This window comes from Rattus norvegicus, chromosome X (assembly GCF_036323735.1).
Source record: "Rattus norvegicus strain BN/NHsdMcwi chromosome X, GRCr8, whole genome shotgun sequence".
Classification (NCBI taxonomy): Eukaryota; Metazoa; Chordata; class Mammalia; order Rodentia; family Muridae; genus Rattus; species Rattus norvegicus.
The window spans coordinates 122,038,200-122,050,533 of NC_086039.1; the positions used below are offsets into that span (position 1 = coordinate 122,038,200).

The 12,334-nt window shown below is 38.4% G+C and overlaps 1 protein-coding gene across 2 annotated transcripts in view; it reads right to left on the reverse strand.

Annotated features, from left to right (window-relative positions):
* Positions 1–534: 534 nt before the first annotated feature.
* Positions 535–12,334, reverse strand: part of Lamp2 (lysosomal-associated membrane protein 2) — a 49,012-nt gene continuing 37,212 nt past the window's right edge. The window contains exon 9 of one of the 2 annotated variants that reach the window (XM_039099490.2): positions 535–3,183. In XM_039099490.2, the coding sequence (XP_038955418.1) occupies positions 3,041–3,183 (143 nt within the window). In that variant the 3' untranslated portion in view covers positions 535–3,040. Of the gene's footprint in view, positions 3,184–5,930; positions 6,474–12,334 lie in introns of those variants that run through there. The other variant, NM_017068.3, reaches the window with a different exon arrangement.

The window sequence follows — 12,334 nt, forward strand, 5'->3', positions numbered from 1 at the left end:
AACAGAGGATGGGGATAAAACATGTAGCAATCAATAAATGGGATGCTAACACTTAAGAACTGAGAAACAATGCTAAATTCCTTCTCCCGATATCCAAATTAATGCAAACAGGAAGAAATATATTTATGTATTATCTAATGTAGTCATCCAAGTGAGTATAGGTCTTGTAAAGAATTTAAGGGACCTTTCAGCTCCTCTCCTACTCCTGCAGGAAAGCATCTATTCATGAGAATGTACTTCAGTAATGAGTACAGGTCATTGGTATTCGCAAACATGTAAGTACATTTATTAAGTTCTTAGAATTATTGGTGCATACATTTTGTTCTGGGTATTTTCTTGGTATTTTCATGAATATGTAGGCTCTCATATCTTAATTGTTGATTTTAAAGGTTCTAGTAGTTTCCTTATAATGGGACTTGAGTTAAGTTGCAGACCTTTGAGATCATGATTCATGCGACACATCAAACGGATTTAAAAGATATAAATCAATCTAAGCTCTTAAGGCTGTGCACACAGAAATGAGGTTATCCATGGTGGCATGGAATGTATCACCTTTATTAGCGTTAATGCATCGATCTAAAATCACACATATGAGATCAAACAAGAATACCACAGTATACTTTATTTTCCCTGGATCCATTAGTTCCTTAAATGGACAAATCCAAAACTTGAAAGAACAGCAAGCATCAGTTCTCCCAAAGAGGATTAGGTAGAAAATGATTCACCATCCATAAGTGTGATCAAAGTCTTAGTCAGATCCACTGTTACATTGGGATAACACGAACTTACAAAGCAAAGCTAATTGAACACTCCACTCAGTTCACAGACTTTGAACTTCATCGGAATTGAAGCAACTTTTTTAACCTCCTACAATTTTGTATTTTAATGCTCAGTGAATAAAAGACATGTCTGCTAATTGCCTAATATAAAGCCATAATACCTAATGAAGAATTACATTAGCTTCCTGCTCAAAAAGTAGAAAGGTTTTGAATATACCCATATTTTTGGAATCTCTCTGAATATTCAAGCCATCTACTTAGCAAGCCAAAAAGTCCATTTAATTAATTAGGCTTCTAGATAATATCCAAAATATATATTGAAAGGAAGCCACTGTTCTTTACAGTACCCGAATTTTGGCTAAATGACTTTTGCTAAATAACAAATAGGCAGAAGCCTTTGGAGGACATTTTGTTAAAAGCCGTTCTGTATCTTTTAGAGCAAATGGAGCATTTGACTCTGCTAAAGGAGAGGGATTGAGTTACCCAGCATTCTACACAGTTGGGTGTCTCTGCTTTGGAGATGAACAGAGATAAGATAGCAGGAAAGCATCTTGGCAAACCTGCTTTCTTTTTAACAGGATTTTGTAACTGTGGTTAATGGTAAAATACCCTGGCAGCAGCTGGTGGCAGCAGCACAGTGGTGAGCAGCTGCAGTGTGCTGAGAGGTAGATTGGGATTTGATTGTGGGATCTGCTCCCAAACTAGCATCACTTTGCCCAGTGGTCCTCAACCTTCCTAATGCTGCAACCCTTTAATACAGTTCCTCATGTTGTGCTGACCCCCCAACCATGAAATATTTTTGTTGCCACTTCATAACCAATTTAGCTACTGTTACGGACTGTAATATGAATATTTTTGGAGACTGGCTTGTTAATGAGTCAAAACCCACAGGTTGAGAACCACTGACTTGGACTTAAGATCAATATTTTAGGCTTGACTAAAATCTCTGAAGTGAAAGCAGATCTTTGGACTCCTCAGTTCTTAGTAGAGAGAAAATAGCTGGAGAAAATTCAATGTCTGCCTCGTGCTAGTATGAGGTGTGCAAAGCTGACATCTGGGACATAAACATGCACAGTATTTAACATCCGAAGTAACTCAGTGGCTAAAGAGCCAACAAACATAAGGATAAGTAGTGTCTACTACCTTACTCCAGAAGCCACAGCCACATATGGCTCCTACAGGGATACAAGTCTCTATGAAGATCAATACATTTGTAAGATCACCCCAGGCAAGCTTTGGTTAGGCAGCCACCTGACAGATGACCTGTCAGGGTCCACTAGATTCCACAGTTAGCACTTGCCACTGTGAGAGGAAAAAGTCAGTGCATTAGAAATATCAATTTTTGAACTCACTGAGGCACAAAAAGTATACAGAGGGGTTTTTCTTTTTGTTAGTGCCGGATGAATTCACTTTCTGAACAAGTTAAACCCGGGAAACAATTCTAAATTATATCCTTAAAGAAACATAGCCTACTCTAAATCAACACCTTAAAAAACACAAACGGTATTGCTTCATCTTGCAGTAAAAATGTCAGGTTTAATATAATCAATACATCCCAAACGGCAGAAGCCAAAAAAACAAACAAAAATTGCTTCTTAAAATATAGTAGCTCTAACAGTAATGGAGAAATAGGCAGAATTTTCTGTTGAGTGTAGTTTGTTTAAAATGCTACTTTCAAAGTTGTGAGGCTGGAACCCAGAACTTCACATATGCATGCAGTACCACTGGGTTACATCCCAGACCTCTTTTTATTTTTGGTTGTGAGCCTAGCCTTCAACGACTGAGCCATCTCTCCAGCCCCCAGACCCCTTTTTAAAGTAACAGAATTACACAGATTTAAACAATCCACCTTAGAAAGTGCAGAAAGTCATTCTCATTATGAGCTAAACTCATTATGTTTCAAAACTTATTTCAGGAAGCAAGTGACATTCTCCATCAGCTCTGATTTTGCAAATAACATCAAAGTAGCAAAATACAACTAATGGCAACATATAAAATTATACTTCAGTAGAAATGCTTCCAAAATTGGATCCAAATGCTTAAAATTATTTACTTTAAAAAGACAGTCTAAGTCATAAGTTTTCTTTCAATTACATCTTAACGGATAAGAAAATAATGGAAATAAAGACTGGTCCTAATACATTTTTAAAGTTCTACTCATGCCCAAGCCAGCTTGCAACTCACTGAAGTCAGTCTGTGAATCCTATTTATCGCACAGCGATTCTTGGCTTTTGGCCAATGGAAGCACTAGACTGGTTTGATTATACAGACTGATAACCAGTACGACTTTTCCGTCTTCCAATCATGTAAGATATAAACACAGCAATTATAAGGAAGCCCAAGGCCACACCCACTGCAACAGGAATAAGAAAGTTGAGGTCAGAGTCAGCAGCACATTCTTCAGCTGTTAGAAAAGAACAGACAGACAGCAAAGAAAGGAAATTAGTAAAGAATACAGTGAGACAGAAAGACGCAAACCGAAGCATCGAGAGTGTAGACACACGCTATCGTTTTCTTTAAAGCATTACTCTTATTTTCGAAACATCCACCTGAGCATTGCACAGCAAGATCATTATTTCTTAACATTTCGTGTAAAAAAAAAAAAGTCAGTGCAGAAAGCAAAACTGGGAAAGGGTTCACATTCTGAACTTAGCTTAGACAATATTGAGTTATACTATTAGCTTACACAACTTTCCAGTTGCCTAATGGCACTGAGGAAATTACTGCCTCTGCACCTCCCCAAGCTCTTTCTCCCTCGCCACATGTACACTTGAAAAGTTTTAAGTGGGAAAGGGACGCTAGCTCAGTGCTAGAGTGCTTGTCTAGCGTGCCTAAGGCTCTTCGGTTCCATACCAAGCACATTTGGAAAAGAAAAAAAAAAAAACTTCTAAACAAGATAGACAGGATCAAGTTAATGTGCTCAGCTTTTTAAAGATTAATGTATTTGTATATTATGCAGGTCGTTTGCCTTTGTGTGTGGCTATATACCACGTGTTCAGTGCCCTGGAGGCCAGAAGAGGGCATCGGATCCTCAGAACTTAAGTTACAGGTGGGTGCTAGGAATCGATCCCAGATCCTCTGCAAGACCAACAAATATGCTTAGTGACCTCTCCAGCTAACATTTTTTTCTTCACACAGGCATCAGGTAGCTCACAAGTTACAAGTAATTCTTTCCACTTACTGATGGCCGTGGTGAAGAATAGTAGTATCAAAGGCATGCAAGTCTGTCACACGGAATCACCAGAACAAGCATGAGCAATGTGGACACTAAACTCTCACGCAAGAACTGGAAATCAGATTCTTTGAAGTAATAACGAACGAAAGGAGTCTGTCAAGTTATTTAAGCTGGGCCTCCCTCCCTTCCACTAATGCTTACATTATGTGGTACTGCAGGATTAAATAGTGATCCACAATTACTCAGTCCCTTCCCTTTTCCTCCTGTATGTCTGATCCAAAGAGGCTTGAGTTTTGACAACACGAGAATCCTAATAGTTGTGACTCAGTGGACAACTGAGAAGGCCTATATTCCTTATTTCAAAATGACTGAAGCAAAACAAAGGACACCTCTCAAAGTGCCAACCTTTGAATTTAGAAGTTCAAGTTTTAATCAATCATCATTTTACTACTGAGTGATTGGATTATTTAATCCAAATACTGATGGTTTCATTGCTGCTGAACATGTAACATCGAGTCCCTCTCCACACAGCTCCGGACCTCAGGAGTACCTAATTGCCAAGGTCTTTTCCGTACAAGGCTAAAGCCATGAATAAGTTATAATGGTTTTTGTTATCTGAGATTTTCTCTTACACTTCTGTCACTCACACAAACATTGTCATGGTTCTGAAAATACATAATGTCAATTTCAGTAACTACAATTAGCCTTTTTCTTTTTTTTGGAGGACTACTGTTTTCCAGAAAGCTCCCTAACAGACACTGACAGCTGGAAACCTAAACACATTTTCACTGTTAATTAGTACGTGACAGAAACTCTGAGCAAGTCAATATACACATTAAAATGAATTAATGATCATTTCAGTGTGTACATGGTCTCATTTGTTAAATCCTCTGATTTATTTACGGATTCCATCAGCACTTCACTTTTACCAGGAAAATGTTTCAATCTGGACTAGCTGCCTGGCTCATTTGAATGCCAACAGCCTCTCTCTCCACCCCTCTCAGCGCTGTGCCCCACAGCGGCTGTCTTAGAGAAGCAAGAGCATAGCCGCTGTGCTTCAGTGCCTCCCTTCTGAGATTGCTGTTAGCTTACATTTCATAAGTACCAGTCTGATGACAACACTAAATAGATTTTAATGCTCCAGAGATCAACAAGATGAGGTAGAGAAACACAACACAATCTGTCCTAATTAGTTCATAGAATCCGCTATCCTTCAGTGCTAACCAGGCATCCAAAGAGAAAGAGAGCGAGGCAAGTGGTTAACTGTTTGAATCCTTTCAGTCTATATTGCTGAAAAAGAAACATTTTTCTTAAAACCCCAGGATGGGAATGGTCAAATGCCTGTGACCTTAGCATTTGGCCAGCCAAAGCAGTTGGATCTGAGCTTGAAGGCAGCCTGGACTACATAGTAACTACCAGATCAGCCAGAGCTACAGAAAGACTCTTTCACATCACCAACCACCACCACCCCCTCCCTAAAAAAACCCCTTCTAATTAAGAAGTCAGTCCAAGCTCTGTTATAGCCTCCTGAGCCTGTTTTTAACCTATGAAAAATCACAAGTTTGAGAATCAATTTCATATTTAACTTGAACTCAAAAGGCATCAAGTCATAATCTTTTCAAAAATGTAATACTTAGCTGGGCAGTGACAGTACATGCCTTAATTTTAGCATTTGGGAGACAGAGGCAGGTGGATCTCTGCCAAGTCCAAGGCCAACCTGGTCTACAGAGTGACTTCCAGGACAACAAGGGCCACACAGAGAATCCCTGTTTCAAAAACAAACAAACAAACAAATAAAAGCCCTCTGGTTCCTCTTAAGATCTTATTTTTTAAAAAATGTGGATGGCCCTAAGGGGTCTATTTCACCCCCCTAAAAAGCAAGTCTGGCATATCTGATAGGTATCTTAAGTATATGCAAAGGCACAGTAGTGGTGAGTTTAAATTAGGACAGCTGTTACAAATTGAAACAGAACACCGGTGGTGAAGCAGTGTTTATTAATTCCAGTAAGATACAACTCCATATATCTTTTCTTATAACGGTCATGTTAATAAGTTTAAGGCATTTAGGTTAGGATCCCAATTTGGCCAAAGCTTCTTAAGACAGACCTTAAAACATCACACACGTGTATTCATTTTCTCCTTTTTTTAAAGCCAGTCTGCATTTTAAGCAGATCAGAGAATGATTTTTTTGTTTTTTGTTTTTTTGTTGTTTTTTGTTTTTTTTTTCAAAAAAAGCCTTATCTCAAATTGTGGGGACTGATTTCCAAATAAAAGTTCCAAGGAGTCTGTCTTAAGTAGCAAAGTGTTTCATAAACTGACAGGTAAGACAACTTTGTTATTTGTATGTATTTTGTAATATATTCAATCAGATTGTAGGTGCTAAAATTGCTCATATCCAGTATGATGGCGCTTGAGACCAATAAAATAAGCCAGCAACACTAGAATAAGTACTCCTCCCAGGGCTGCTCCCACCGCTATGGGCACAAGGAAGTTGTCTTCATCTGCACTGCAGTCTTGAGCTGGATGTGGAGAAAGGACAATTGAGAACAGACACAATGGCATTTCATATGTCTCAATTTTAAGTTAAACTGACAGCCCTTCCCTCATATACAGAATTTTACATCAAAATAACAAGTCATTGGCATTCATTATCAGTAGTGACATATGATATCTAATGAGTTGACCCTCAAAAGTTTTTTTTTAAATCAACAACAAAAACACCCCCAAAACAACAAAAAACCCAGTAATTTCATGCAGTTCCCCTTCATAAAAAAGCAGTCATTGGGGGGAAATACATATAGTGATCACACACTCCCAGGCTTCTTCTAGAAATTTGTTTGCCCTTGATCAGCCTAGAACTTTAAGAGCCAACTATCACATTGGATCCTGAATGTTAGAGAGCACTAACTCAGCAAATAAACAGCTGTATAAAGCAGATACAGAGCTCAATGCATAATCCTATTATTGAGCTCACTTAATAATAAGGAAAGATAATCTGGCCCTGTTGGCATTAACTGCTGGCTTCATCACGTGTATGTAGTCGAGGAAAAAAGTAGTATTTATCACTACTGGTAGGAATGTTTGGTTTAGCAAACATGGAAATCAGTATCAAGTTTCGAAAGAAAGAAAGAGAGAGAGAGAGAGGGGGGGGGAGAGAGAGAGAAGGGAGGGAGGGAGGGATCTGGAAAAGGGACAAGTCAGGAAGGGAGCACGTTGATAGAAATAGGAGGGAAATACAAAGTTGCAGGAGAGTTCTGATGAGAAGACAATATATAAGTATATCAAATTTTCAAAGAAACAATTTAAAAATTAAAAAGAGAAATGCCACATATACATAGTGATCAAGGAATTTCACTACTGCTTATGTATCCAGAGAATATAATTTAGTATATAAAAACAAAACAAAAACCTTAATAACAGGATTACCATATAAGGTAGCTATCCCACTCCTGAGTAGGTATCCAATAAAGGAAATCAAAGTCAGAGATTCTTGTACATTCATATTTACTACAGCACTAGTCACAAGATGTATTAAGACCTAACTCAGATGTCCAACAAGTAAATAGATAAGGAAACTGGATGAATATATATATATATATACATATACATATATATATGAATTTTATGCAGCCATTAAAAAAAGTGCAATTGTGTCATTTGCTGGAAAAACTGCAACTGAAGATCATTATCTTAACCAAAATAAGCCAGACTCAGTAAAATATTACTTTTGATATGCAGATTTAAATGTGTGTGTAAATAGAAAGGAAAGGAGAACACATGAGGGGTGAAAAAGCTTCTAAAGAGGAAGGAAATGGTAAGATGTGTGGTCTATAGGTAAAGGCTTATCGATGCCATGGAAGCAGGAGAGGCTATTTGTCAAGAAGACTCAGCAAGAGAGGAACAGGAAGGACAGGAAGGTACTGGGGAAGAAGAAATGAGAACAGCATATAATGCAATCTATGTATGTATGGAATGCTATAATAAAACACAGTATGATCACTTAGATCACTAGTGTGAGAGTCAAACACAGAAATCAGTAGTTAGAAATTCAAGATGTGCTATGGTGGGACAAGCAATACCCAAAGTATCATGGAAATATTTCAGGGACCTCGTCAACTCAGTTTAGTTAAGTAAGACACTTTGGAAAGGCAGCATTTGATGTGAGTTTTTAAGACAAAGAACTAACCATTAATTGTAATTGACTATGTAGATAATGGGAGGGCACTGCAGGTGTAAGAAACAGTGCAGAGAGCCAGTGGGGGGGGGGTGTGCACACTTTTAATCCTAACACTCAGGAGGTAGAGGCAGGTGGATCTCTGAGTTTGAGGCCAGCCTGATCTACAGAGTGAGTTCCAGGACAGTCAGGGCTATCCAGAGAAACCCTGTAGAGAAAAACAAAACAAAACAAAACAGTAATAACAAATATAAGCAAACCAAAAACAGTGCAGACAAAAACGTGGACAGTAAGAAAACATAAAAACTCCAGGAGCAATGCCAAGGAAGGTGACATAGAACAATGGATGGAAGCCAGAAAAAGTGTATTTAAGACCAGCTCACAAAAGTACACTGTTCGGTGGTTCTACCTTATCGCACTGGAAAAACCAACAGTAACCGGAATTCAATGAGGGCACATTCCAGAATCGCAGATAGAAGACTAGGCAGTAAGCTAGGGGCCGCCTCTATTGCTAGCATCCACGAGATCAATAACATAGTCCTGAACTGGGCTCATGACGGGTAGGTGCAGTAGGGAGACCACTGAGCCATTTAGAAGGTAAAATTGGCAAAAATGGATATGAGGAGCTTAACAGGCCACAATAACACACGGGTTTCAATGCCACAATGCTTTCAATGCCACACGGGTGTTTACGCCAATGCTGGTGCCCTTCACCATAGTGGTGAATTTTAGTCTTGTTGCATTCATACTTATTGAAGATGAGTGGGAAAGATCGTAAAAGGGTGATATGTAGAAAAGGGAGATACTCAGTTTGGGGTTGAATTTAAGATGTTTGTGTTCCAAGCTAAAGGGGTCTATCCTACACCAAATACCTGGACATCTGCATTTACTGCTGCACCGTACATAGTAGTAAACAAATTCACAGTAGGAACCAGCCTAGATGTCTACGGAAAGGTGACTAGATAAAGAAAATGTGGTGCGTATACCCAATGGCATTTTATTTGACTATAAAGAAAAGTAGAATCATTTCATTTTAAGTCTAATTGATCAAACTAATGTTAGCATGTTGAGCAAAATAAGACAGGCTCAAAGACAAACAGCACAATTTCTTTGATACTCAGATACTATATTTTAGTTTGTATACAGTCATGAAACTAGACAATGAGAGAGAGAAAGCAATTTTTAAGGGAGAAATGTAGTGCATGTAACATGAAAGCATGAAAGGGGGAGGGAAAGAGCGGCAGCAAGAATGAGTATGTGGGAAAGCATCACAAAGAAAACCCTTAGTCTGTGTAGCGTTTTTAAAATACTAAGAAAACAAGGTGTTTGGGTCCCAAACAAAATGTCAATTACTGGAATGAGTAAACTGAAAAGGGACCAGAGAGAAAACTCCTAGGAATACTAATATTTGAGGGACTAAGTTATAAAAATAGAAGTAGGAAAGGCGGGTAGAAGATGGAGTCACGGCTCAGGAAGGGAGAGTTCCCATTGTCGTGAAAAGAGTTAAATATATTAGAGAATTTGAAAACAATGCCTATAGAATCTAGCAATAGGCAGGACCAGGCATGATTCACACTGCTGCAGACAAGTCAACAGTGAACTATCAGTCACAACATCAAGGACTAAGGAGAGCATTCTTTATAAATTTAAGATTAAGAAAAAGACAGCATGGGGTGCTTAGAATAGGGACATAAAGAAAAGGTAGCATCTGGGATAGATAAATATGTTTGTTAAGATGAGATAAATGTTCATAAAAAGAACAAGGCTAATGAATAGCATTATACATTATACATTATAATACCGAGTGTTATACATTATACATTATAATACAGAGTAATAGCTCCCTTTATGAATGCAGACTTTGGAGTTTTTGGAAGTTAGGGTCTTTTATTACCATCTCCAGTTTGAAGAAATACTTATATTTATTAAAAATAATTTAAAGAGCAAAGCTAATGACCTACTGAAGATGTTCAATGGAAGGTTTCCTAGGACCCAGGAGGAACGAGAGTCCAGAAGCGCTGATCATAAAAAGTCTACTATGACTGCAGGGAAGGATGGAGAGCTAAGACACTTGGCAAAGAGAATCAGGATGCTGAAACACCACTTAACAGTATCCCCCACTCTCCACTCCCTGCCTTGTGTTGCCTAAGTTTTCTTTCAGGGGTTGAACTCTACCAGAGGTAAATAAGTCCATTAGGATTAAATAAATCCATTAGGATTATGCCAAAATAAGAATGATGGGAATTAGAGTTAAGAGCAGAACTACCTGTTCAGAGGATCTGGGTTTGATTCCCTGCATCCACATGGTAGCTCACAACCATTCATGAGTACTGTCCCAGGGGATCTGACACCCCCTTCTTTATTCCACATTCAAAAGACACACAGGTGGTACACATACATACACATAGGCAAAAACTCATATAGAGAAAAAAGAAAAGAAAAAGAAAGAGGAGGCTGCAATGCAGTGCTGCCTATGCTCTGCAATCACAAAATATACCAAGCTCTACTCTGCCTGCCAGACTCTGGGTCAGTAACTGGAAACAAGATGCAATCTGGAGTTTATAAACATCTTGACATTGACTTTGGCTGCCAACCTGATGGTCATTTTAAATTGCCTTCTATTAAGAATCCAGAGAGTTGATGATGCTGGATTTGACTTGAGAACAGATGGTACTAAAGAGTCTGCAGTTAACTCCACCCCTTCAATTTCCCACATTACCACCCAGGCTATATACTATTAGGTGGCACATATCATAAAGTATTAAGCCTTGGGTTTAATACCCCTTGAATTTTAAAAAATTCATTAGCAGATTAATTTCTTATTTTGGCAAAAAGTCTCAGCAGTCTTCTCTTTTCCAAATTGGGTGTTTGACCTAATACTGAGATGACTTTCATAAATACTGCCAATAAGGCTTTCATGTAAGACAAATATTCCCAGAGCAGATCAAAAAGGCAATTCCACTAATACAAAGATCTTTCTAGATGCGCTCACTTACTTAAAATGCCCAATTAGTATATGAAATACTAATTTACAATAGCTATTGATTGTATAAATGCAACTTTAAGAGAATCTGTAAGTAACTGAAACAAAATCTGATTTTTAAAAAAGTTGTTTTACTTTATTCTTTGCTGTTTTTTGAAACAGGATCTTATGTAGTCCAAATTGGACTCAAATTTGCTATGTGGCTACAGATGACCCAGAAATCCTGATCTGCCTCCACCTTCCAAGGGCTGATTCTGGATGTGCTGCTCTACCACTGAAACAGTTGATGTCAATAGGAGTGTGTTCTGAAGGAAAGAAATACTCCTTATGTAGGCCAGTGTTGAGTTCAGCTATCCGACTAATGTAGACTTAATACTACAATGAAAATGTTTCTGAGGAAAGAAACTGTATTTGGGGAATGTTTTTTTGAGACAGGGTCTCACTGTGCCATCTTGCTTTAACTTAAACTCACTGTGTAGTCCAGGCTGGGCTTCAACTCGCAAAGATCTGCCTGTTTGTGTCCCAACTGCTGCAATTAAAGGACTGTGTGGCACGGGGCCTGACTGTTGCGAGTCCCCACAGCCAACCTGCGCCCTCACCTCCATCACTGCAAACTGATCTCAGGGCCTGATACATGCTAAGGAAACGGTCTATCACTGAAAAACACCCAACCTTGTGAAAAGGTTTCAGAGCCACAGGAGCAACAGGAAATTTAAAGATTGGGGGTGTGGGGGGAACACATTTGATCCCAGCACTCAGGAAGCAGAGGCAGGAGGATCTCTGAGTTCCAGGTCAGTCTGGTCTACAAAGTGAGTCCCAGGACAAAAAACACTGTCGAGAAACCCTGTCTTAAAAAAAAAAACAAAAAAACAAAAAAACAAAAAAAAAAACCAAAATAAAACAAAAGCCAACCAAAGTAAATAAAATAAAAAAGATTAAAAGATGTCATGGCCATATAGATAAAAAATAAAACTTCACTAATCTTCAATTTTGTACTCAGAAATCTTCCAAAGATAATTTCAGTCTAAGAATTAGACAACGTCTATAATGAAACATGAAACTCCTTTTAAATGCTAATTAAGATCGTTTTTTAAAGAGTAACTTCGTGACTCACCTTCTAATGTAACACCTTACTTATATTTCTTTTAGATCTACATTCAAACCATTTCAAGTACATCACTTGAAGCTCAACAGATACTTGAAGACCCTGAAGAGACAGCTCC